The sequence below is a fragment of the Neltuma alba genome, unplaced genomic scaffold (genome assembly GCF_004799145.2).
Source record: "Neltuma alba isolate B1F8T4 unplaced genomic scaffold, ASM479914v2 tig00001633_pilon, whole genome shotgun sequence".
In the NCBI taxonomy this organism is placed as follows: Eukaryota; Viridiplantae; Streptophyta; class Magnoliopsida; order Fabales; family Fabaceae; genus Neltuma; species Neltuma alba.
The window spans coordinates 896,760-924,746 of record NW_021632543.1 but is presented as its reverse complement, the minus strand read 5'-3'; the positions used below and the strand labels follow the sequence as shown (position 1 = coordinate 924,746).

The window sequence follows — 27,987 nt, the reverse complement described above, 5'->3', positions numbered from 1 at the left end:
CAAAACCACACTTATTCTTCTCTGACTGCTCAACCAAAGGAAAGAAGATTTATAGACCCAAAAAAGTGACCCTCACAATTCCCGACTTAACCTTCTTATATTCTTCGACCAGTCACCCTACAGCTACCCTATTTTTCTATTTCTTTCTCCAAAATTGTAAGTCAATGTTCTGGACAACAAACAGTGTCTTTACCTTCTCATGTATTTTCCTAAGCTTTCAACAGTGATCCTAACATAAATATGACTTGTTAGTTTCGATCTTATTGGTAGAAACACTTAACAAAACTGCGGCATAAAAGAAGGTTAAAGAAGCTTAACCAAGGCAGCATGTAAATGTTATAAGTGTCCACAATGGTATAGCCACCAGCATGAAATTGAAGTTACCACGTCTTGCAAGCAGAAAAGAAGGTTGGCTATGCTGGGACATAAGTTGAAGGATATAGGAAAATCAAGTTCTTTTGGTTTTGCTTCATACGTAAGCACAAGTATTCCAAGGTGAATCAAAATATATGAAGTCATGTAGGTTCCATTCTATAACTAGGTTAACATCATCATGCAAACTATTGTTGATTTTGATCCCTTGAGTATTTTCGATTCAACACAAGAACAAGAAAACAAAACTACTTTTCAATCAACCTGCATACTTGCTTTTCAAGAAAATCTTGATTAAAGTGCAAGAACTTCCTAAAACCTAAACTTGCCTTCTCGAAGATTTACATTCTTGAGTATCATATACTATATGCATACTTGGTTAGTTAGTTATTTATTATTAAATCTTCAACAAAATTGAGATGCTAAAAGAATCAATATAAGCAAGAGTTATCAGATAAGGAATAACTCAGGATAGATTGTGAGGTTATATTTTACCAAAAGTCATTCTAGAGATTGCCTTGATATATTATGCAGAGAAAATCCACCGCTAGAATTTATTTTATAGAATATATATGCCATAGAAAGGCCAAGCAAAGAAAAAGAATCTTCTTTCTAGCCTATACCTTACTATCTGAATGAAGTTACTACAAAGGAAATGCTTGCGTATCTAAATTTATAAGGAAAGGTATGCTTTGTCCCCATCTTAAGAGGCCATGTCCTGTTTAAATCTGATATTGATGATCAAAAAGTTTGGCCAAAAAGCCATCTTCTTACCAAATTTAAGTGCACACCATTGCACGGAGCCTAAGGATAAACTAAACTCTTTATGACTAGTAAATAATATAACTAGTTAGTTTCAATCTAACTGGCAGAAACACTAAGCAAAACTGCAGCATAGTAGAAGGTTAAAGAAGCATGAGAAAGGAAATATGCAAATGTCACGTATAAGTGTCCGGAGTGGAATGGTGTGGCCACAGCATCATGTCTTGTAAGCAGAAAAGAAGATTGGCTAACACTTGAGAATGCTGGGACATAAGTTGAAGGGAATGGGAAAATCAAGTTCTTCTGGGTTTTGCTTCATCGATATCCCAAGGTGAACCAAAATATACTAAAATCTTGTCAATTACTGTTTTTGGGATGTTCTATCAGTTGAGAGTTAATAGTCAAAAGGATTCTAAGAAAGTAAACTAAAGGCAAGATTTGGTATGTTGTTTATGGAGATTGAGAGGCTAGTATAGTAATGTAGGAAAATACTTAAGCAGAAGCTTAAAAGATCAGAAACAGAGAAAGAAAAGCAAGAGTAGCTAAAAGGAATAACAATGAATGATTTGGCATTTAAATTTGAAAATATATCATTTCTCTCGATATTTCAAGGTTCATTCAATAGTTAATGATTTATCAAACGCAAAACTTGAACACTACTAGCCATTTAAGGACCTCCTCATTGATGGATAATTTATACAGATTATATGAATCTGTTTTGAGTAATGAGGTCTGTCTTATCCTTAATAAATTATAACTTTAAATCATAAGCAGAAGAGTCGGAAATTAAAAGAGGCTTAATTTGTACCCTCAGATTCTTTCTTCTGACTAGATCATCTTAGTAGGAGAGAGAAATACACATGTAACGGTTGGTACTACTTTTTTGTCTTCCTCTTGTCTAGAAAGCAAGAGAGAACCCAAATAGGCAAATAGTGAATTTATACTATTATTGAATTGGCAAGATATACATGACATAATCAACCAAAGATGCCGAGTTCATTGGATCAATTTTAGTTGTCAATCAAATCATTTGGTTGGGAAAAAAGGGGGAGAACTTTGATCTATTCCCAATGTTATGCAATTTTAAAGGAAACTTATCTTGAAGAGATTATTCAATAGGCATAGATGTATATCATACAAAGCTTCCTTAATTGTAAAAAGAAAACAAAGCCAACTGTACTAATTTCGAGAACGAATAAATTTGAATTTCCAATTTTCTTATGGTAATAAGCTAATTAACCACAATAAAAATAGAAAATTTTTCAAGGGGGTTACGATGAAAATTAATAAATAAAACAAGAATTACAATTATTACACTCAACAAATAATATTGTTTTAATCATCATCATCATCTTCATCATCACTCCACTTTCTCATCTCAAAAATGAAAGCAATAAAAAGTAAAATGGCAAGAACTATGCCATAACCTATCCTCCAAGCACTTCCTTCATGACCTAAATGGATTCCATAGAAAATGTTTGCTATTGCAATAATGATCAATATTCTGCCTGTATTGTGATGGTACAAATTCCAATACTTTCTTGCTTTTGTGTCCTTGTTTGGCCTCCCCAGAATAGCCATCATCTGCATCAAAACCATAAATCACCATAATTAATTAATTAGGGTTTCGCTTGATTCATTTAAACTAACCACGATTTGAATTATTCGATATGATTACTGAATTTCTTGAAGTTTGATAACTTACTATTAGCCCTTGAAGATTTAGAATATAATGTAATTAGATAGATTAGATTTCCCAACTTTCACAATTTAGGAAATAGATTTCTAACTCAATTGATAAGGCATTTTATATCTGATTTATATATCTAAATTGAATATGAAGTCCTTTTTATCTTTGTAATATGTTTTCTCAAAATTCACCAATAAAACTTAACAGACACGTTTGATTCTGCACTCTGCTTTATTAAAATGAAAATTTGAAGATCTAAAACATCCAAATTAATTCAGGATTGTTTTTTTTTTTTTTGAAAATGACTTTTGCCAATTCTAAGTTTCTAACTGCCTGTTTTATTTGAACAATTTAGATTTGTTTCTCTAAAAAAAACTACTCTAAACAAATATGAACAATTTAGATTAACTGTCAATTATATTTTAACTCTAATGGTGATTAACTTTCTGACACAACAAAAGGAAATCCAAATTTATTAAGATTTGGATTTTTTCTGGGACTATTATGAGTTAATCCTGACTGATCAAATGAAGAAATTAACTAAATTCCCTACTTACTTTTCTTGTTCTTTTAAATCAAGTATAAATTTTGCCCCAAAGCCAACAATAAAGTTTTGATGTTGGCGGCGTAGTCTATCCCAACAATAAAGTTACTACATGCAAATTATATTTGATATCAAAAGGGGAAAAAAATACGCCTTTCTTCTTCTAATTTCATATTTAGTTTTAATTTTATTTCTTAATTTTTAAAGGTACATTTTTACTCCTATGTCTAACACAGTCAATATCAAATGATAATTTTTTCCCCTAACAATCATTATTATTTCAAAAATTAAATTGAATAGTCAATATTTAATAATATTTTATCAAATATTTAAATTTTCAATTTCAACGTTTTTTGTTAGTGGCATCAGGATTAAAAGATGAAAAAGACACTTTATAAAACTAAGGACTCAGAATGAAAATTTATGTGATGATGCTAGATTATTATTTCATAGGAATTGGACTTTTGTTCTGATACATACTACTAGGGAACATATCCCCATGACGGATCATTTAGCCAAATCCTTTCATTTGATGGAAAGCAACTTTTATATCCTAGATCAACCACCTTGTATAAGTGAGGAGGAGGTTGAGGAAGGAAATTAGGTTGTTTTTGGACCTTGTTTGTAATGCTTTGAATTCTAGTATTGATTAAAAATAAAAAAAAGAATGAAATTTATGTAAGATTAAATGACTAAAAATGCCTTTTTGGTTATAAAAAGAAACTCATAAACTCTAATAGGTCATACTATTCATGAGTCATAAATAATGTATATAAATAATGCAACTCATTTATCAGACTCCATGCAATGTGCAGAAAACCCTAGTAACAAGGAAAAGAACATTAACAAGGCAGGAGTAAAAAAGTTACCTGAAGGCATCCCAAGACGAGAATAGTGATCCCAAGGGCTTTGTGGATTTCAACGTTAGCATGAAGTTGATTGTTCAAGAGAAGCCAGTAATGACCCCAATGACCCCAAGAATGAAGCCCAATGTTTGAAATGAGACATGAAAGTAAAACCAAAGTGGATCCCATTGCCTGAAGTGGCGAGCAATTATGGCTCCCATTATGATCAGTACTCCCCATCCCAATATGTTCAACAATCCATGTGTTCTTTTTAGGCTCACAATTGCGTTCCCTGATAATGATGATGATGATGATGCACTTGATCCTATTTCAGGTTCAAAAAATGACAAGAACATCATAATCTTAGGGTGAATCTTGTTTCAATCCAATCAATATCAAATTAAAACACATTTTTGCTAGTAAATCTAATACCCCGATATTATTTCATGGTGCTTCGAGCACCCTAATTTTATTTATAATGTATATAACATCTTAGATGGGGTGTTACATGTAACTGAAAAGTAACATTAAAGGGTGTTAGATGCATTGGAAAAATAACATTAAGGTACTAAATGCATCATAAATATGATTAGGGCACTGGATGTGCATGAGAAATAGTATCAATGTGCTGAATACTACTTTATCCTATTTAAAATTGGATGAGTCAGTAAATAGATTAAAATAGTGGTTAAGAATTAATGATCCCAACATGATTGAATTAAGGGGTACCCAACTAATCAACCCACCAAAAAGTGATGGGGCTGGATTAGCAAATCAGGTGTTCTTCACTTTGAGTTGGGCTTCAAGGCAATGAAAAAATTGGATTAATTATTAAACCAGTTGAACTAGTGATTTAAGAGTTAATGATTGAATCATAATTAAACCGTAAATAACCCATAAATTATGAATAAAATAATATAATTTAATTAAAACATATAAGGATATTTATGCATAACCATAAAAGAGTAATATTTAAATAAAAAGACAATAACAATAAGAGAAGTCACACTTTTAAGAAAATACAAGTTATTACACTAAATAAATAGTAAATAACATATCACATTTTTCAGATTTCGTGTATTAAAAAAATGTTTAAACCGGAAGTCATCAAGTTGATCTGAGAGAGATCTGCATGCGTTGCACATTTCCTTACATTCCTTAAACTTCAAGATATGCGTACTATCCCCTTTTGAAAGTATAACAAAAGGTTTATAAACTTTTGACAAAACACAAAACAAAAAATCCTATAAATAATTAGATTAGACTGCGAAATTATTGAAGCCAAAACTTTTAATAAATTTCACGTGAGGAACACAGTGGGGGTACGTAGGCTTTTCTAGGTCTGGTAAAGGGTCGGTTCTGATCAAACGTTTCAACTTAATATGGAAGAAGCAACCAAATTAGCATGATTGAAGAATCTTCACTCAACAACCTTTAATCTGACTTAGGTTATTAAGTGGGCCTTCAATCTGATCATGACACCACAATAACCAACTAATTTAAAGCTTAATTAACAGTATAACATATGATTCCAACACATAATAGGATAATATACTTTCCTTTATTAACTTTAAAATAATGATTAATGAAACAATTCACCCACTTCTTGTCCAGCTATTTAATCTTTTCTCATATGACATAACAACAAATATGGCATAATGATCTTGCTTGCCTCAATTACCCGTGATGATATGCGAATGACATTAACTTCTTCTTCTTCTTTTTTAATATTAATCATGACATTATATTAAAGTCAACCTTTTAAGATATATGTCAATAGATGTAGCATTTGAAACTAATGTGAATCAATCTCGTTTGTGAGAAATAAATCTATTTAAAATAAATATTAAAAACACAATTTGTTGAAATTTTCATATTATACATAAATATATAGGTAGGCAAAAAATTATTAAGGTACTGAAGTCTGAAAATCAAATCGGTCACTAAACTAGTCAAAATAATAACTTAAGGATCAATGGTCTAATAATTGTGATTAAATTAAACCCCAAGTCAAATCATGAGTAAACTATTATAATTTGATTTAAATATACAAAATTATTCATATATAACCCTAAAAGAGTAATATTTAAATAAACAGCCTTAATTTATAAGTACATGGAGCATTCATATAATCCATATATAATCCAACAAAACAGTTATCAGATGGAGCACAAATATGAGAGATAACTATTTAGCTTTTTTTATTTTATTTTAAATTTAAGATTATGTTATTTCAGTCTCAATGAGAAGAGAACAAAAATATAAAATCCAATCTAATTACCTATCTTAACTAAATTAGTCAGGAGACTAGTTCACTAGTGTAACTAACTCGAGTTGAGTTTCAATATCAAGAAAATTATTGATAGGGTCGAGTTGAGTTTGTTTGCACTTGCCTGTTGCAGTAGCGTAATTGAAGGTAGTGGAGGCCTTGTCTTGGTGCTGAGCTAGGGCAAAACTTGGAGCCGAAGGAAAGACACCGGTCGGTCCAACGGCAAAAATGAGCCGGGACAACGGCGGCTGGGCTGTCTGCAACTGAAAGGCCAAGAAGAGACGAGAGGACTGAGAAGTGATTACGGTTGAGTTGGCCACCAATTGCAAGTTTCCTCTGTCAGGGACAACTTGGGATGGTGAAGTACCACCAAGATAATACTGCTTCAAGCCTGCTGCACTAGAACCGGTGGATGGAACCCAACCAACAATGGCGCTGGACCCCACCATGCCTCCGTTGGGAGAGAACCCCATGGCTATGTAGCTGTTCTTGTCTGGTGCTGACACAATGAAGCTCCATACATATGAAGAACTCTGAGAATACTGCATAGTTTTTGAATGCATATGTTCATGGCGATGTTAATTAGAATGTTGATTAATTAAGTAAATAGCTAGTTATGATATATTTTGATTTTAAATGAACACTAGTGTCTGGGTCTTGTGCATTATTGCAATAATTAAGAAAATTAAGAAAAACTATGTAAGTTAAGAAAATTAATGTCTGGATTTTTAAATATAAAACTAGATAACTGATTTATGAATATTAAGAAAATTAGTTTAACTTAGTTATTTGTAATAAATAAGCATTATTTTTCTTAAAATATCAGGACAAATTTGCACCTAAAAAAATTTCTAGTACGTAACACTTCTAAATGAAGAACTTTCAAAGCAAATTTATACCTTAAACCACAAATATTTGAATATGGAAGGATACTAGTGACATAATTTAAAAAAGATAGATGATGAATTGTGAGAGCTTACTCTGAGGATGAAATCTTGAGCATTCCAAACGGGAAAGCAATTTAGATTGGTTGTGTCAAATGGGAAAACACCATTCAAATTCAGCTTATTGCCACAAGAGTCACCTAATTGTGTTGATGAAGAAGAAGGTGATGATGATGAAGATGAAGAAGATGAAGAACCTCCACTTGCTTGTGATTGAGAATTCCCAATGCTTCCTGAACAATATTTACAAGTAATTAATAATTATTAATCAAGTATTCATATGGTTACATCAGATTAGACCTATTAATTAATGCATTATTATTACTTGTTTTCATTTCTATCTTAATTAGTTCATCTAAATATTTAGTGTGCATAGCATATCTGATCTGCTTAATCTTTTAGAAGATAGAAGAATATAAATATATTGATGATTAGATTTTTCTTCTAATAAAAAAGCTATACATAATGTGATATGGACTCAAATAAAGAAAGGGAAGGCCATGGTGCTCTCCAATTCTATCTTCTTGGGTAGCTGTGCGGAAAAAGGGAGACATAAGGGTAGGCGGACCCCACATATACATAAATGCATTAAGTCATGGGAGGAGAATCCAGCATCAAGAATCATATACCCCGGCTGCTAAATATTTTGCTTCCAAAAAAGCGATTGTTTTAATTTATTTTATCTATATTTTTTATTTTTCCTTAAACTAATTTATTTAACTTGAAAATTAATATATAGTACCAGTATAATATTGTTTAAGAATATTTTAGAGAAATCAAGTCAACAGATTTGTTATAATCAACTAATTTATTGATATTTTTAATATATCTAAATTAGTTAATTATGTCTAATAAGAAATGACGTTGTTTCCATATTTTCTACACCATTTTACAAATTTAAAAAAAAAGAAAAAATTAATGAGAGACTCCTTTAATTACCACAACCATTTAAAATCCATAATTGATGAGTCATATGTAGCCAAATGTGCTTTTTTTTTTTTGGAGCTGATGCCAAATGCGCATTTTAAAGAACAACTAAACCTACATTTTTTCTCTTTTTTTTTTTCTTTTTCTTATATTTAGATGAACATATAAGAAAATATTAAACAAAAAGACCAACTTCACAATAAATAATACTCCTCTAGTCCTAAATATAAAACTTATTTTGTAGTGCAATTTGTATTACAAAATATGTCTTATATTTAGGAGAGGAGTAATATCTACATTTAAAAGAAGAAGAAGAAGAAACAGCCTAGATCACAGCATGTATTTTTTTTAGGGTTAATACAAATTTGGTTTTTTAAGTTTACCTTTATTTTGATTTTGGTCCCTCAAGTTTCTTTTTATTTAAAGTATTGGTCTCTATAATCCAATAAAAATTTAAACTATTTAGTTCATTGAAGGACCAAAACATATGATTTGAAATTTAATGGACTAAAAACTAAAATGAGAGCAAATTTAAGGAATTAAAGATTATATTAACCTCTTTTTTTAAAAGCAATTTTGAAAAATATGTTTTCACTTCAGTAGCGAAAACTTTGGAGAGAAAATCCCTATGCCTCTTTCTGTCTTTTAAAGTTTTTCCTTTGCCATCTAAATAATGGAAAAAATTACTTTTTTCCATGTATTTTTTCTCATTGGGTTAGAAATTAAAAAAAAATCCCTATACTAAGTACTTAAAAAAAGAATAAATGATTGCACACTTAGTTATGATGTAAAAGAGGGGAAGAATTAAACTAAGTTTCTATCTCATAGATGTGGTAAAAGAATTAAATCACTTTAAAACTTATGTGATATTTTTTTTTCATTTCCTTTGTATGTGCTTTTGCAGATAAGATCCAAAAGATCTTGGTCTTAACTTTTTTTTTTTCCCCTTCAAAAAACTACTAAATTGAGAGAAGGACGTCTGGTTGTCTGACCTTTAGCCTATGTATAATATCTGTACCTTGAAAGGGGGACCTAAAAACTGCTTTTCCATCTTTTTCATGGTCCTATACATTGATTCCTTTGTTCAATGGTTGTGAGAGATATGTTACGTGAAATCTAAGAAATAAACTAAGACTTATATTGTTTGATACAGATTTTTCCCATTTTATAATAACATTATATGACTAACGGCCTTGTAACCTAGCAGCATTAAATATATATTCTCACAAATTTTATTTAAAACTACTTTTGAAGATAGAAGAAAATTTAATATAACTCATGTTATAAGTGACTAATATAAAAGAATCATGTACTTTTTTTTTTTGAGAAAAGCCCCAATTTCCAAGTTTGAAAATAAAAATTATATCATCTAATAAAAGATTTTAAAAAAATTGTGCAATGTAATGTTTTCCCTGTTTTTTTTCCCCCCGTTTTTCATGATAAAACACCTTACCGACTCTTAACCTCCAAATTTTTGTAGGTGAATGAATAAAATATGAATGCCACAATTCAGCCACAACCAAAACCATAATAATGATCTACAATGATGTGTCCTTTGACCCTTAATCACTAAAATTTTGTCGTCACATTAATAAAATATAATTATGCAAAGTAAGAAACCAAGTATAGATGAATTTTGTATTCCTTCATTTCATCACCAATAATCATTTTCTTTTAATTTATTCCTTCTTAATGCTAAAAATCATTGTTATATTGGACTTTCATACATTAATAGCATGGAGTTGATGGATGAGATGCATCATTCATTGTAAACTTTCATTTCTCATATTAATATTCATATTGATTCATAAAAATAATTTCATTTTTTTAATTACTAAATGTCAACTAGAAAAAAAAAAAACCTCCTCAAACGTAGAAGATTTCTTACTTGATGCAAATTGTTTTTTTAAAAGAATAATCAAATACATAATATAATAAATGCTATTTTATTGTTCATATGTAAATAATTCAAATTTTGAAATGAAGGTGAAAATTTTTAATTAAACATGGAAAATTTAAATATTCATTTTCAATAATAAAATATTTAAGAAAAAGAATATTATATTATATTTAAAAAATTTCCATATAGACATATGTATGAATGAATTTTAAAAAGTAACTTGGATTCTAGTTCATAATCATATATTGTGATGTTATCATTAATAATATAAATTTTGAACAAATAAATGCGTCATTTTCGGCAACATATACCAACCTGAAGTGTAGTTGATTCTGATAGACACCTTATCAAGGTGCTTCACAAGTCGATAGCTTGGAGCTGAAGGAAACAAGCCGGTGGGTCCGGTGGCGAATAAGAGAAATGACGACGGCGAAGCGGTGGTGGTGGTTGCCAACTGAAACACCATGTAAACACGACCTGACTCCATTGTTATGAAGCTTGAATTTCCTATCACTTGCAGGTTTCCTTTGTCTGGCACCACCTGGTCTGGTGTTAAACCTCCCAGATAGTACTGCTTTATTCCGCCGCTGCTTCCCTGCGCTGCCACCCACCCCACCATCGCACTAGAACCAGCCATCCCACCGTCCGCCGAGAAACCCATTGCTATGTAGGAGTTGGTGTCTGGTGTTGAGAGGATGAAGCTCCATAAGTTTGAAGACGTCTGAACATACTGTACAGAAATGAGGTTGAGTTGAAATTAGAAGCGATAACACACACACACACACTACTACTTCTTCTTTTTTTTTTTTAATATTATGGGAACATCTCTCTAAAACGAAGGTTTCAAGTTCTGGTTTCAGTCTCATGTAAAGAGAAGAAAGAGATCAACTTCTGTGTCTATATATATACTTCTTTCTTCATGGGAGACAAGTCAAATCCATATCAGTAACTCATTTAATTATATTGCAATTCAGAAGCAAATAGCTGTTAGAAGAGAAGAACTTACTCTGAGAATGAAACCTTGAGAATCCCAGACAGAAAGACAATGGAGGTTGGAAGTATCAAAAGGGATAGGGACTTGGAGGTTGAGATTGCAAGTGCACGAGTCTGTTTGTTGTGAACTTATTAGATAACAGTGGAGTGTGAAGAAGAAGAAGAAGATAAGCAATAATATTTGCAGAGATATCCTCAATTCATGTCTCTCCATTAGAGTGTGTGTGTGTGATTTTGTGTTTGGGAATTTGATAACAAGTTTCAGATTTATTTTGCATATATGGCTGGGAAGCCGAACGATCCTTATTCAAGAAGAGGGTAACAAGTGGGAAGAAAACAGGGAATGATTGCAGTTTTGTAACTAACCATGGTGTGGGGACTTTTTCGAATTATGACTTATTTAGGCCAACATTTATAATATTTCAATTTAACAAACGAACACAGTGGCTATTTTTTAAAAAAATGTGTTTGTTGTTAATTATGGAGTAGGTATCTATTATTAAATATTGTAAGTTGTCATGAATATAACTTTACTTAAACTCAAAAAATAAAATAATAATATAAAGAGAGAATGTGGTTGCAATGAAGAGGTTTTTGACAGAAGTAGAATACGCCATCAACAAAATCCATGGATTCACTTTCAATTTTTGACCTTACGTTGAACCTCGTTGAAATTGAATGATTGATAATGGGCCAGGATTTAGACCTCATCCCTTGATTTAGTGACTTAATGACATCATTTATTTTCTTAGACTTTAATGTTTGATTCATGATTAACATTGCCATAAACATCGATAAAAAGTCAATATTTTCTTTTATGGGTAAAGCTACATCCCACACCTTCCTCTTATTTTTTTGGGTGTATCTAGTACCCTAATCTCACTTTTAGTGCATCCAATACTATATAGTACTGGATGTAACTTAAAAATAATATTAAAGTGTTGCATGTAAAAAAAAAAAAATCAAAGTACTAATGTATTATAAAATAGATTAGAGTGTTTGATGCAACTTTATTTTTATATATATAATTATTGATATTCAATAGTAATGACTATCAGATTCAGGCATTGTCATAAAGGAAATTAATCATTGTTATCCCACATATTGACCTTTAGGTGATATTACCATATTACATGCCTTCCCTGATCATAAATAAACCAGCAATGAAATTATCCAACTTCTATTTGACAACTTGATTGTAAACTTAAGTACACATAATTTATGAAATTAATTAGTAATTAAACTCATTCAATCCAAAGTTGTTCAATCATTACAAAAAAGAGTATAATATATAACAGGAATATAATGCCAAGTAAAAGATAAAATAATAATGAATCCTTATGAATTATACAATACGTTACACAGTAATAAGTCGTCATATTCTATATCCGCGATGGGATACATAAATTACATGACATTGCAACTATTACAAATGCAGCAAATGAAATTCATGCCAAGGTAAAATTATGTCTAAAGGCTTGAACTTGACAAAAATTACATTAATATATTATAGTTACCCTCAAAGATCAAAGGTTACATTTCATCTTAGAGATCAATGTTTTGTGAAAGTTACCATAAAGATCTAGGAAAATTACAAATTCAAGGAATCAATAATAATTTCTCTAAAATTTAACAGTGACTTTCCTAAATTTTCATAGTAATTTCTTAAAAGAAGATAGTAACTTTTGATCATCGAGAGCAAATAGTAATTACAACTTCAAGATTTTAACATAATTTTTGCCAAGTTTAGGTCCTTAAAATGTAATCTTATCCTAGAATAATGCCAAATCATGCATGAATCCCATTTCAATGCAGGATTGACCTGGAGCACAACACAATGCTCAAGGCCATACCTACCCTTCAATTCACAAGCCAAGTTTAGATTGTCCATAACTTTATTCTTGTCCCTCCAAATTATAACATATAGTACAGCATCTCACCAACTGATGAATGTTTAAAGTTATAGACAGAGGTGTCCTACCAGAGCCTTATAGAGCTTCATTATAAGGAAACCAACCTTGAGATCCACCCCTCTCTACAGATACACATGATAATGGTATAAATTTGCAGTGAAGAAATATTCCAATAAAATGCAAGTAGACAATGATGGGTTGGTTATATTCACAACTGGTTCAATGAAAAGGAATCTATCAATCTATCATCTCACCAAAACCTTATCCAAAACCCGTGAAGTTTCATGACTTTGATTAAGTGGAAAATTAATCATTAGTAGTTAAATGAATACAACCACAAACAGCAGCAGAGCACCACCAGAGGGCAGTAAATTAATTCTCCTATATTTGTACATTCAAGAGAGAGATATATCACATGAAAGAATGTGATTATGTATCAATTTCACATCATATCTTTAAACTCACTTTTTTACTTTCCCTCCTTTTTCATCTCTTCGGAATGTATTATATATATTTATTTTTGTGAATGCAGAGTATTTAAACATCCTGAACTTTAGCACAAGTCATTTTTAACAGGATGAGTCACCTTTGTAATCATTACATCAAACTAATACTTTGATTTGATCTGCTCCCACAGTCTGATTATAGGTGTTTTATGGACCAATCATACATATGTATGTGTGTGCATTTATTCACTCATCTGAACCTTACTTGGTGCTAGTGATATGCATTTCCCATGGCAAGTTCACACACAGTCACAGCGATCAGGTATAGTCACTTATTATTGGATGTTATTAATCAGTTAATGTTGGATAAATAATATGATGAATAAAAGCAATGTCATCTCCATTATGAAATACATATGCAGAGAGGTGACAAACACACACACACACACAAGCGTCATGCACAGTGATTTCTCTATCTTCCATGGTGAGCACTTATTAACTTTATGAGTGCATGTCGTTGCCTGTTAAAATGGCGACTGGAACCATAAACGCTATCTATCTATGATGTATATATACTACAGATTAGCACAAAATGGATTATTGTTCGATAAAGTGATGACTTGACGATTCACCTGCTTCCAAATTCTAATATACCAATGAGGATATATAAAATGGAAAAAAAGAAAAGCAGGTTTCTAAAATACGGATTTTGGCAAAAAAGAAAGTATGGGTAGGGCATGAAAAATAAGCATAACCTGAACATTTCGAACATGGATCTTGGAAGAATACATATGCAGGCAAAAACAGGTTGCACTGTTACAGAAACCTATACACAGTCCATCTTTGACTCTGAAATGGCAGCAGATAGTGCTGACAGCGAGCAAAGAACAAACTAATTTTTAGAAAGACAAGATCCATCAAGAAATCTGTGAAACCCGGAAAAGTTTTTTCTTTGTTTTAAAAAACTTCTATCCACTGGAGAGGTCCATCAGTTACAGCAAGAAGAAAAACCAGCGTGAACGCGACTAATGCTATATTAATCAGCAAGGGCATATGGAAAAGAGTCTCTCCTGCAATCTCATTTGAATAAAAAGAAATTATATGAAATCACAAGCAAAAATCAGGTATGGACTACATCAAAATGCGAAGCGTGATTTAGTTTTAATGCAGAAAAGACACTCAAATTCTAGAGGGCCAATTCGGTCCAAAAAACTGATTGAGTCTGTCACAGTTAAAACAAAAACCATTTTATATGAACTGAATTGATGCATACACTAAATCAGATCTATGAACAAACACTCAATCAATTACGTTGAACAGGTTGGACACAATGACACACTAGACGTGCAATACATAAGGTTAATCTAAGTTTGATCAATGTGAACCTGACTGACAGAAACACAGATTTGTAATTATGTACAAGAAAATTATGGCAATTCAAACATACGATCCAAAATATTACAATCTAAACGTAGATTTCTCCGCTTATCAATAAGATATCAAGCATGTTTTTACATCTCGCAAACAGAGCATTGCCATTATTGATATCAAATCAATCCAGCAATACACACAGCTAAGCTCCTTGCAACTACTGATATAGAATAGATAAAGCAATAGACTTACCAGATGATACATGTACTGGCAGGCTGACGTATTTGGGACATGACGATCTTGAAGTAACCATGTCAATTTTAATGTCAGATGCAACTCCACAATCTCGTGGCTGTAACCAAATAAGCAATACTCTTTAATAATGACCAAAATGTCATTGTACTCGGACAATGAATGATCACAGGATTAAAATTAATAAACTACATCAGTCCCGACCAACCTTATGCAATATTCAAAACTAATTTTAAAACGTTAGAAGCACAAACTGAAGAATGAGGCTGCAAAGTTTACTTTTATTAAAACAAAGGAAAAGAAAAGCCTGCCTTGTTTGTGAGAAAACAGTTTTAAAAAGCTAAAAATTAATAATATAAGCCCCACTGTTTATCAGAACTTCCAGACTTTCTCACTCCATTTAGTCATGGATTCATTTTTGGGGAGACAACAATAACAACACTACAAGCCAAACACACTAGATACCACAGAATGAACCTATAGAATTGTCTAACTCCCAAGAACAAACAAGACAAATCTTTGCTCAGAATATTCACGTCTTTATATGCTAAAATTATTACAGAGCAGAGTTACAACCTTGAAGTCTTTATAGAAGCATAGACGAATTTCCTCCACTGCACCATGTGAGCAAACTACTTGAGGAGTTGTATGGAAGGCATTCTCAATGGCAGAGACAATGCCTCCAAGGGGGTATTTTTCTCTATTAGAAGGAACATACCCAGCTTCATTTAGAACTCTCTGAGGAAAAAAAAAATGGAAGGACAATGTTCAGACTAACCCTGATGGATATGCACGCAAACTGCAAGCCTTCACATTTTTACAACCAAAGGTTTTGAAAATACAATTAAGAGTGAATCCAGAAAAACAAGCTACAAAATAAAGCATGGACTAGGTTACTTCAAAATACAAGAACAATCAACATTTTAACTAAATGGTAAAGAACTTGCAGTCTGATTATCAATGCCCTATAATATGCAGCAATCCATGTACCTCACATCAATATAATAATCAAGAACATGTACAGCATTTAATTCCTCTCCAAATCATTTCTGGAAATGAACATGCTAGTTTGCATTCTCATCACTTCTTACATCTCACTTTCATAATGAAATGTCTCTAAATGACTTTATTTAACGCTATTAAGTTAAAATCTCAAACAGTTTGTTACAAAATATATTTCTAGCAACTGGGTGGGTGTGCACAAGCATGTGACTACCAGTCATTCTGTAATAAGAGTAAGAAGTGAGTAGATGGAGGGAGTGGGCTGAATCCAAATACTGGGAATGTATTAGCATCTTCTATAGCTAGCGGGTTATCTTTTCCTACACCCCCCTAGTCAAAGAAATTGTCCCATACCGCTAGCACATATTCTGTGATTGCTGTTCTAAATCCCATAAAAATTCTATATCTCTCTACTCTACTGATAGGTGGGACAGGAGGAATATTTCAGCAATCCTCTTGAGCCCTCTGGTGCCCATCAAAACCATATTCATGTTTACATTTAACTTCATTAAGTACCATGCTGTCGTTCTACACAGTACATCTACAGATCAAAATAGATATGATTCTCAAAGCAATTCACCTTCCATACCTAAATTCAACAATGACAAAATGATCCAGGGTCCACCAAAAGCAAAATGAAACCCAATAAAAGGATGCTCAAAGTACTTGCAACAGGGCAATGAAGAACATGGATCAATAGATTTCCTTTCACCTAACACACCACCATAAATAGCGCACTAGTTGAGACAAAATCAACCATCTTGCTCTCCCTGAATTATCTATAAAAGATTGAATAGCGATAGCAAATAAAGGTCTTCAGCTCCATAAAACCAAACTCTCAAATCATCCAAACATGTAAGAATTTTCCTTCATATCCAACCACTCATGGCTAACAGCAACACCAAGCAAAATAAAGAAATAGTCCCTTCCAAAACAACCACCTAGCCAAAATAAGGTGAGCTTATCTTCTATTGAAACAAGTAAGAAACTCAGAGATCCAAAAACTCTTTTTCTATGAACTTACAGTCACATTGTATTTGAAATAGACATTCAGTGTTGTCAAGAAATAATTGTATTCATCTCGAATCACAGGAAATGAGCATGTGCCATGCGTCTCTGCAGGTAAAATAAAAAGACTCAGAATACTACACTGTTAATGAAAGCATCCAACATTTACATCACAGAGCATTCTGTGACTTATTCAAATCAATCATGCAATTCAAGCATACCCTATACTGAAATGATCAGTAGTTAAATCATGTAAGAGAAAAATTTATAAAGATTCTTACCCCACTGTCAATGTGTTCCCATGTGGCAGCCCCAGAAACAAAGATGAAAAAATCATTAGCTTCATATTAATATATAGGATAAATTAAAGGTAGGAAATTTCCAATGATCACCTCGTGAGCCCAAAATGACCCTCTTGTACCATGACATGTTGATGGTGAGCCACAACTTAATGATGGCCAATATTGCTCTAAAGCATTGGTCAATGTTGATATCTATGATGAAGATGGAGCAATAACACTTAGAAGAGAAGAAAATGAGGAAGTTGATATTTAAAAGTATATAGAACAGTTTCAGTTCCAAATGCGTAACAGTTAAAGTAACCCATGCATAATTTGAAATAAGAAAGCCAAGTGGGTGTGTGTGTTCTCCTCAGTTAATAACAATCCTGTAGAAGCAACAAATAGAACATGGTGGTAGAATTACAGATTCATTGAATTTCATTCTGTCTGAATTTGTTTATAAAATTTATCAATATTGATTAATTGATTTATCTAAAGTGAGGAACAAATTTGTATGAGCAAATGATTTACAAATTATAGTTACAGAAAACATGCCTGACACAGGCCACAATTAGACATAAATACCATCCAAACTAAGCGAAACAAACAAACTTTGGAAAAATCCTGCGAAACTAAGTTCACTTTTAAAAAAGTCCTGCTAAACCAAGGTTACAATTTGACATGACTAAATACTTGACCGCTGGACCCAACAGCAAACCACTGGAATTTGATTTAAGTATAATCAGCTTTCAAAGAGAACATGAATAGCTAGATTTAAAAAAAAAAAATTCAGCTGCTCAGATTTTCTTTCAAAGAGAAAATAAGAATAGCTAGCTTTCAAGAAACCCCCACCGCTAAGGCGTATGATGCTAAGGGTGTATTGTAATGCACGTTCCGGTACTCATATTGACATCTTCCCCAGTTTCGTTGATTAACCCCTGGACCTAACTCTATTAGCTGACATCATTAAACATTCATCCACACCAAACCCCTCGTCACTTAATGAGTTTGCCCAAGAATGTATAACCTCATGAGCCCCAACATCTGTGGGTAGCAAGGTAACGTTCATACACCTTGAAGACCATTAAAAAATATCAGGAAGTGCTGAAGCACAGAAATACTTCCACAGTACCTCCTTTTCGTCAAAACTAGTTCGGGAGCAACAGGATGGCCAACTTCCATCATTATAATCAGGCCAGAGTCCATCTGTCGTCATACAATTAGATAAGATGAGTTAGTTAGTATATTTCTTCAGGAATCATATACAAAGAAGGAAGATATAAAATAATGGCACTAATAAATTTGCAGCCTCATACTCACGAATGGTAAATTCTGTTGGAGCATTAGAGCTGAAAAGGAAGGTAACACGAAAAAGTGCAACTCTGTTAGTGTTGCTTCTTAGATTTCCTATACAAGTTACATCATAATATTGACATACTAAAATCAGCCACAAGGAAGCAACTTAAAAGAGATGCAATGGCCGTAGAGTAGTGATCACACCATCAGCAAACCGGCTAAATTAGTCTATATATACCTTCATTTGGGCCAAATAGACTTATACAACAAGATGTATGACAAACTTCACTAAACCAAAAATGGAAGCCTCCCAAAAACAAATATGCTAATAAAGAATTCCCAGTGCTTGTTTAATTCATGGTAAAACAACATCCATGGTTTCTGTATCCAAAGCTCCCCCAATAGCCCAGTTCCATTCTTGTTTAACCGGTATAACAAGTTATAATCATATACAGAATGTTTCAAGGCGGAAAAAGTGACAAAATTGAAAAAGGTTTTAATTTTACTTTACCCTCTGCAGCAAGCATTGGAGGAGCAACAATGGCGAGTGCGGCGGCAGTAGGTGACAGGCCATTGCAGAGCCAACGCGAAGTAATCAAACTCTCTTTGATTCGCTTCTTCGATGCTTCCATTCACCTCCTTTCTCGCACATAATGAACCCCCAATGATTGCGAGCAATAGCCATGGAAGAGCGATAATGCGGGTTTGACCAGAGAAAGAAGCCATTGTTAGGAGCTTCAAAATCTGTAAGGTAGTTGCAATAAACAAGATAGTTAGGTACGATGCGTGTTCGTTTATGAAAGACCAAACTAGACGGATCTTTCGGTATGGGTCACATTATCGGGTAGCAAATTAATAATTGTACAGATCTCTGTTCGTCGATCTCCTAAGCATATTCGTTTACAATGGAATCACGGAATCAATATTCTTTAAACAAACTGAGAATTGGATCAATTCTTATTATAAAAAATCTCTAATCATTTCACTTAAATGAGTTAAGTAGTTGGCAAAAAAAGTTAGTTAAAGTTATTAATTTTATCCAAAAATAAACTAAAATATTAAGGCTAAGTATATATTTGGTCCTTTAACTTTATATAAATTTTCAGTTTGATCCCTTAATTTTAAAAAATATACTTTTGGTCCTTTAGCCCCAAAATTATTAGTCTTAAGTGATATTTTTTGTAATAAGCATGGTTGTTTTGAATATTAAATCTAATATGTTAGTATTTAGTAATGTTTTATCAGCATTCAAGAGTTTAACATCATTTTTTGTTAACAGTTTTAAGGTTAGAGAACTAAATTTATTTTTTAAAGTTAAAGGACTAAAATGAAACCTTATGTAAAGTTAAAGGATTAAAATTATACTTTAACCAAATATTAATAAGAACTATTAATCTCTATATAATAAGGACAAAAGGAAATATAAATACGTATAATAAAAGGAAAAAACGAGCAAAATCTAGAAATAGATTTTCTTACTTCAGTAATTTATAAACACTTGTTAGTTAGATCAACGTTTTTCATTTTGGACAGTATTAATTAAATGAATTTATTTCTTGCTAATAATTTTGGTTTTATTACAATATTTTCATGCTAATGAATGTAGTAAGTACGCTTCTGATCCTATTTATAAGATAGAGAGAGAAGGGTTTTTTTAGTTCTATTTATAAGTTACTTTATTAAATTTGTAATGTGAATATACTATTTCGTCTTTTATTTATTATAGTATAGAGAGAAGGGTTTTTTTAGTTCATTAAATTTGTAGTTATCTTTTTTTAAAAATGAATATGTTAAATAATAGAGATAAAATTAAAAAGTTATTACATCTTAATTAATACATTTTAAAGTTTTTCTTAATATTTGTGAAATATGTTAGAAATGTCTAATAAGTATATCTTTAAAAGAGACATTTAATGCACCTACGAAGGAAAAAGAGGCATTTCCTGATGCGTCATAAATTGATGATAAATTTTTACACACTCTTTCCCTAACTTTATTATTTTCTCGATTTCGCCATATATATATTTATTATTTTTCAAAAATTATAAAGTATGTAATAAAATTACTCCTTCCGTTGGCCAAAAAAAAAATACTCCTGTTATGACGCATCCGTATTATTAACGCCAACACGATTAATATATTAATTATTGCGCATAATGCATAAGAATATAAACTGCTTTAACATTGTACAATAATTTTACCCATTTCTTATTTGTTTAGTAGCACAATTTTATTATAAACTCTATACTTTGTGGAAAAAAAATAATGAATATAGAAGACCATTGAGATTGGAATTTTATATGAGAAAAAACATTTCCACCTCATTCGTAAAAGCTTTTTTTTTCCTAATAGAAAGTGACAAGTCCAACTAACTTAAAACTCTTCTATAAACTCTTGTGCCCAAAGCATCCTCATGTAATAATATATCTAAAATCTCAGTTGGTACCGGAGGTTGGATTTAATAAAAAGAGTTAGTTTTTCACAAAGTAATAAACTAATATTTGAATTTATATCAGCATATGTGGTTACATTTAATACCTAACAATATTTTAAATAGAATCGCATTCAATAAAAAAATATTTGCACCTAGCCCCAAAGAAAAAAAAAACTGAATTGGTGGTTGGTTCCAAAAAAAATTTCGCCACCTGTTGCTTTTAACTTATGTCAGCAAGTCTATCTGCACATCTATGCTCTTCTCTATACATATGCTTGATTTCTACTTCCCATTCATTCTTTAGGATCTCTCTGATTCTACTCGTGATATTAAAATTGCCGTCAATATATCTTTCACTATTAACGACTCCGTGACTTGTTTAGCATCACATTCTACAATCACTTTCCTAATAAAGCCCACATTCCAACATATCCGCAAAGGAAAATTACAATCAAGTCCCATAAAAAAGAAATAATTATCAAAAAATTCCAATAATAACCTCAACAGTCTATAAAGACAAGTCCTATAGTCGAAATGACAATCTCTGATGCTTGTTTTTCAATTGTTTTTCTTACTTGGGACTTTATTGTAATTCTCCGTATCCGCAATCTTTCTAGCAGGCTTCATGCTTCAGCATTGATTGGATTTTGGAATCCTAGTATAATTTGGAAAACCTCCAAGCCACTCTCTAGTATCGCCTCTGAGAACTCCCCCACATCCTACCCTTACGTTCCTTTTTTGCATCCCATTTGTATTCAGCTTGTACCATCCTTGTTGTGGTTTCTGCCATGCAATTCTTCTTATTTGGACTAGGCTTGTAGTCTCTTCTTGACTTTGTAGTTTTTGATCTGGCTTATCACTACCACTTCATGGTAACACAAAATCAGTATCATGAACTATTTAATTCCTCAATTGCCATATTTGCCTGTAAATAGACGTTGGGCAATTTTCCTGGGCTAAAAAATCATAAGATTTTGGAAGTAATAATGAATAAATTGTGCCATTGTGTTGCATATTATAGGTCACTTGTATCCCAAATATTTGTTCCTAAATATAAGTTACTTGTACATAATTAATGATCTTTTTTCAATTTTATCCCTATTGACTTAATAAAAAATTAATTATCAAGTAAGAGAAAACATAAAGCACATTATAAATAAGGGTAAATGTAAGAAAAAAATTATCAAATTAATGTATTTCTTGTTTTACAAGTTTAGGGCATAAGTAACTTAAAATAAATAACAGCATAAACTGAAATTGTCCACATGGTGAACAACTTCATTTTTTTGATGTGACAACTGACAATCATGAAACTCATTCTTGGAGTCAAGGAGTTGTGTATAAATTTGAAGTTATTCTTCTTATGGACCAGCTTGGGGTGTTGTATCTTGGGAAATAATTCTCACCATACAGCGTTTGGGTATTTACTTTACTGTTCATAAGTAAAAAGGCCGTATCAGTGAGCATCATCTTCACGCGTATCTATATACTCCTCCGGTCCTTAATATAGGACCCAATTTTTGAGTTAGTTTTAGTCCTAAATATAAGACCCATTTATCATATTTATCAATTTTCTCTAAATTACTCCTATGGATACTCCCTCAATTATAATCAAATAGAAGAGGGAGAGGGGGTATTAAGAAAAATGATTATGGTGTTTTAGGAAAAATGTGTTACTTTTCTTGTAATTAACTAACTTACCTAACTTCCTTAATCTAATCAAATTAGTTAAATGGGTCTTATATTAAGGACCGGAGGAGTATATCTTCAACAAAATTAATGGCATGACTCACTCTATACATATAATGTCACTCGTTCCTTAGATTTTAATTTGGATTTGAAACGTTTCTTGATAAAAATAACAAGAAAGAGCAACTAAAAATTTGTAAAATAAGACAAAAATTTAAGTATAAGTAAACTTTTGGTTAAAGTGCACTTTTGATTCTTTAACTTCATGTAAGATTCTACACTTTTATCTTTTTGTCCCTTAAATTTTATGATGTCTTTTGAGCCTGGTAACTCTAATATCGTTAGTCTCATTAATATAAAATGTTGACATATAAATTTTGAATGTTAAAAAAAAAAATTCTCAAGTACTAACATATTATATTAAATTTATAGAATTAACAATAATAAGTAACACAAAAAATCAATATTTGAGATTAACTGTGTTAAAGCTAAGTTAGATAACTGAAAAAAAATATTTTATAAAATTAAGAGTCCAAATAGAAGCCTTATATAGGATGAAAAGTCTACTCTCATCCTAAATTGCTAAACTACATAACAGAAGGGACTTTGGCTTCTAAAAAATACTTTTTACTTCAAAACCATGGTTTGGGGATACCACCATCCAAACACATGAATATTTTACAAAATCAATTTTTGATTTAAAACCATGGTTTTAGGGTGGAAAACCATGATTTTCCAAGAGTGAAACCCTACTCATTCTTCACGGAGACAATAACTTATCCAAATGCCTTGCAACCACAATCTAACTACAATTCCTTTTCCAGGTTAAGATCAGACATTAACATTAATTTAACGATCAGATAATTCTAGCCAAAAAAGAATGCTAACTGATTGAATATAATGACCTTGCTGCAAACTTGCCATGCCATATAAATTAATTACATGATTTATATACATAGTTGGTATACAAGATTTCGCAAGTAGCCAGCCAGCTAGGTTATATTAATGGGCAGAAAGAGAGGAGAAGCCACGAAAATGAGGAGAAGTGTGGAGGAAAGAAGAAAAGGCACCACTGTGTTTGACCAAATAAGCTATGAATGATAACCAAGCAGCCGCACAAAGGAACACCACAAAACCATACACAATTCCCTTCACTTCTGATAGGAAGAAGTCCAGCAACATGTATCCATATACCAGAATTACCAGCACTGCCACTGTCCATGCCACTTTCTGCATCATTAATAACCCACTAATTAAATTCATGGAAATAAAATATATGAAAGATTAATTATGTATATACTCTCTTCATGTATGTCACAACATATATACAGTGGTAAATATTAACCAGTGGTTCTATCTCTCTTTCTCTCTCTACCACTACAACATCATCATGTATATGTGATAATGCAAGAAGAGAAATAGACATATGGAATCGGTGGATCCCACAGATGTCAGGTGGGAATCACCCATCTTTATGTGTACATCTCTTTCCTTTTGCAGCATGATATTACTCTGCAGCTAGCAAAGAATCAATTAAGGTTCTTAGGAAAGTAGATGGAATTGAAAACAAACAAGTTTGTCATCTTTTTTTAATTCCAAGAAAGATTAAGAAAGTGATAATTGTAAGATAAGTGAACAAAATGACCAAATAGTTGGATGAATATGGATTAGTTTCACCTCCACGATATGCTATTTCTCTATTCCAGCAGCAGGATGCTACAAAGAGAACACACACACACACACACACACTATTGCCACAGCTGAGATTACTCAACGAAAATGATAAAACTATAACGACCAAATAGTTTAAATCAAAGTGTATGTGTCTATATATATGCAGATGCGTGCGTGTGTGCGCGCGCGCGTCTCACCTCCACGACGGGTCCAATTCTGAATGGGCCCATGACCTCCTCTTTAGACACCAAAGTAAGAAGAGGGATGAGAGCAAAAGGAATCTGAATGGACTGAACCACATTGAGCCACTCATTCAAAGTGTCCAAAGACCCTTCAGAAGTATTAAACACAACAGCAACAATCATGGTAGGAACAATGGCCAGACTTCTAGTGATCAGAGCCCTTAACCATTTCTTTAAACGCAGTTTCAGAAACCCTTCTGTAATAAACTGTCCAGCATACGTACCGGTAATAGTACTGCTTTGTCCTGCAGCCAACAACCCTATTCCCCAAATATACAGTATGGGGAAGAACCCTCCGCCATATTTCTCTTGCAGATACTGGCCGGCGTTTACGAGTCCGATGGTGTCGGCTTGTTCTGTGTCGTAGAAAACCCTAGCAAAGACCGTCATGACCGAGAGGTTGATGAAGAAGGTGATGATAAGTGCAAGTGTGGATTCGATTGTGTAGTAGTTTAGAGCCTCTTGGACTTGGCCATTGTTTTTTATGTCTATGTTTCTGGATTGAACTAGGGCTGAGTGGAGAAATACGTTGTGTGGAGTTATAACACAGCCTATAAGTTCCACAGCTTGACGAAGCGTTTTTGAGCTCACTTTTGGGACTAAAATACCTTCAGGAACAAGTACCATAATGTTACATTTATACATCAAGTGTGTGCGTGTATATATATGGATATTGAAGGATTCATGTGATTACATAGATTTGGGCATATATGTACCTATAAGAAGTTGTTTAGGACTAGGCTTTGTATCGAAGAACATCCAAGCAAACGAAAGGGCCATGGTCCCTACGAAAATTGCGAAAACACCTTCCAGCTTTCTTACTCCATAGTTCTCAAGAAACAGGAACACAAAGCTGTTCAACAAGAGACAATTTTGAATGATATAAGTAAGGTTAATTTTCTCAAGAAAAAGTAGTCTAAGTAAGTTATGTACGAAAAATCACTCGAATAGTATAGATCAGGTTCAAAAGCTTACGAAAATATTTAATTACTTACATAAACGCTTGTAGGATTATATATCAAGAAGATCCCACATTAAAAGTGAGATTAAAACTTGTTAGTTTTGTTATGAACTAAGTTATTACCAAATAAATTAATATTCCATCTAATCATAAAGGTAACAGTTAGATAACTACTTCATATAACAAATATTAAGAAAATTAGTTAAATTGGTTATTTATAATAAATGTATGTTGATTTTCTTAAAATACTATTTTAATCTTTTGTGTTGGAAATTACCTTTGTTGATGAAAACTCATTTTACTATGCGCCACCAATAGGATTGTTTGGGAAAAGAATGATAAATTTATGAAAAAAAGTATATTGGAATAGTACATTTACAACCAGCGAAAATTTTCTAACTAACTGTTACATTTAGGGTTGAATGCAATATTTTTTTTTAATGGTTATGGGAATTGAAATTATATACTTAAGGAGTTTATAATATTTTTTCAATGATATTTGGTAATAATGGAATTCACATTTTCAATGGCTCTTTTTACAAGCATTATGTAGATATATAGACACAAAAATGAAAAACATTTAAGGAACTTAATTATCACTTAGAAACCAAAAAAGAAGTCATATATGTACATACCTATCCAGGGCTGTAATTACGACTCCTGCCCAAATAGGGAAAACGCCATGACTTAAAATCTTGATGGCTATGGCACTACCAATAACCTCTTGAATATCTGCAGCTATCAATGCCATTTCCGCCATCACATACAGTACCAACCTCGCCCACCTTGTGTACTCTTCCCGGCAGAGCTCCGCCAAGTGCCTCCCGCTCGCCACCCCGAGCCTCGCCGACAACAGTTGTATCAGCAGCCCCATGACGGTGGTCCACATCAAAAGCCACAACAATGAGTACCCTCCAATGGCTCCTGCCTGCAAATCACCCTCCAAATTCCCAGGGTCCAAAAACGCCACGCTCATCAGCAGCCCCGGCCCCGTGAACAGCCACAGCTTGCGCCACGAGAATGGCGGCACAGCCACGGTGGAGGTGGAGTTAGAGGAAGTCTCCAAGTCAAATATCTGCACTTTCACCTTATCTGCATACACAACTTCTTCCTCGTTGTTGTCCTCCTCCACAAAATGGGAGGGCCACGGCGGCTCCGAGAACCCATATGGCGGCGGCGATGACAACGGAATTGTCTCGCTTTGATGAAACAGTACGTTATCTTCTGCTTCTTCTTCATCTTTGTGTTTATTATCATATTTGAGTTTCTGCAAGTTATTAGAGCTCATTGTACGTTACGATACACCATGGAAAATAGTAATAACATTGCAGGTTTTGATTCTGAGTTTGATATTTTAAGATTTTTTGATTTAGAGAAGAAGATGGATAATATGGATATGTAAGGGAAAGAGAGAATCCAGGGGGTGTACGAGAATTTAGACCTCATGCTATTTTTGAGCTGGCTAGGGCATTATGTTTATACACCAAAATTAGTAGATTTTAGATGAAGCTATATAAACGAATTTGGTGGGATTTCCTTGGTTGGTGTGGGATCACTTTTGGCTTTACAGTAATTTAAGCTAATGAATTGGAACAATTAATATAACTATATAAGGCATCAACATCTGGCTATATGGTGACCCCAATAAACATGTGATCAAAATTCAGGGTAAAAAGATACATGTGCTTAATGAAACAATTTAAGAAAGGTCACTGAGATCAGTCTAAATGATGGAATATGCAATCCCTAAAAAAGTCTCATAATAAGTGAATTGCATGACTTGTTCTCGTTTCATACATCGGAGCTTTTCATGATATGTTGTTCACTTGTTGAGCGAGTACTTTTTAATAATAATTACCTTCATTTCTTGAAATCTTGTGGTAATTTTTCTTAAAATTTAAGGATAACTAATCCATTCACGGTACCCCCACCTGTCCTATTTACAAGTTTTAAATTTGAAGAGAGGTGTAATTTATTTTATAAGTTTCGACTTGGGGTTTATCCAAACATTTAATGTATTTTTTTTTAATTTTACCCTTAATTATTTATTCTCTCTCATTTATCATACTCTCTTACTACATTTTATCATATATTCTCTATCATCCTTTTTTTTCCATTTATTATAAGTGCATATTTGAAAACAAAACTATGTTTCTAACCTATTTATTATTT

General features: G+C 32.5%; 3 protein-coding genes across 5 annotated transcripts; all 3 read right to left on the bottom strand.

Annotated features, from left to right (window-relative positions):
* Positions 1-2,431: 2,431 nt before the first annotated feature.
* LOC114760289 (cytochrome b561 and DOMON domain-containing protein At3g07570-like) lies at positions 2,432-11,486 on the bottom strand. The gene is given in 7 exon segments (XM_028949548.1): positions 2,432-2,718; positions 4,238-4,320; positions 4,323-4,538; positions 6,607-7,024; positions 7,463-7,659; positions 10,569-10,983; positions 11,260-11,486. Coding segments are annotated over 7 exon segments (1,779 nt in total). The 5' UTR covers positions 11,461-11,486; the 3' UTR covers positions 2,432-2,469.
* Positions 11,487-12,549: 1,063 nt separating this feature from the next.
* Positions 12,550-19,627, bottom strand: LOC114760300 (ribonuclease 2-like). 3 transcript variants are annotated; one of them, XR_003742037.1, is made up of 10 exons: positions 19,327-19,627; positions 18,840-18,868; positions 18,652-18,725; positions 17,631-17,732; positions 17,520-17,523; positions 17,255-17,346; positions 15,805-15,966; positions 15,229-15,328; positions 14,367-14,675; positions 13,205-13,281 (listed from the first exon to the last, which is right to left on the bottom strand). XR_003742037.1 is itself a non-coding variant. In XM_028949569.1 (9 exons), the coding sequence occupies exons 1-9, from the start codon at positions 19,539-19,541 to the stop codon at positions 13,235-13,237; spliced, it is 825 nt and encodes a 274-aa protein (XP_028805402.1). In that variant the 5' UTR covers positions 19,542-19,625; the 3' UTR covers positions 12,550-13,234. The 3 variants fall into 3 exon arrangements, 2 of the variants coding, with proteins under 2 accessions (XP_028805402.1, XP_028805392.1); XM_028949569.1 differs by lacking the exon at positions 14,367-14,675 and having other exon boundaries at positions 12,550-13,281; positions 19,327-19,625; XM_028949559.1 differs by lacking the exon at positions 13,205-13,281 and having other exon boundaries at positions 13,567-14,675.
* Positions 19,628-23,940: 4,313 nt separating this feature from the next.
* LOC114760279 (metal transporter Nramp2-like) lies at positions 23,941-27,103 on the bottom strand. The gene is made up of 5 exons (XM_028949538.1): positions 26,579-27,103; positions 26,451-26,536; positions 25,571-25,707; positions 24,810-25,462; positions 23,941-24,168 (listed from the first exon to the last, which is right to left on the bottom strand). The coding sequence occupies exons 1-5, from the start codon at positions 27,101-27,103 to the stop codon at positions 23,941-23,943; spliced, it is 1,629 nt and encodes a 542-aa protein (XP_028805371.1).
* Between the last annotated feature and the right edge of the window lie 884 nt (positions 27,104-27,987).

Coding starts and splice junctions, on each gene's coding strand:
- LOC114760300 (XM_028949559.1), bottom strand. CDS start 19,541: ATGGCTTCTTTCTCTGGTCAAACCCGCATTATCGCTCTTCCATGGCTA. Junction 15,967..17,254: donor ATTTCAAATACAATGTGACT/GTAAGTTCATAG, acceptor TTTTTTCCTCAG/AGAGTTCTAAATGAAGCTGG. Junction 14,676..15,228: donor GCCAGTACATGTATCATCTG/GTAAGTCTATTG, acceptor ATGAGATTGCAG/GAGAGACTCTTTTCCATATG.
- LOC114760279 (XM_028949538.1), bottom strand. CDS start 27,103: ATGAGCTCTAATAACTTGCAGAAACTCAAATATGATAATAAACACAAA. Junction 26,537..26,578: donor GGGCGAGGTTGGTACTGTAT/GTGATGGCGGAA, acceptor GATATTCAAGAG/GTTATTGGTAGTGCCATAGC. Junction 24,169..24,809: donor GAATTGGACCCGTCGTGGAG/GTGAGACGCGCG, acceptor TTAATGATGCAG/AAAGTGGCATGGACAGTGGC.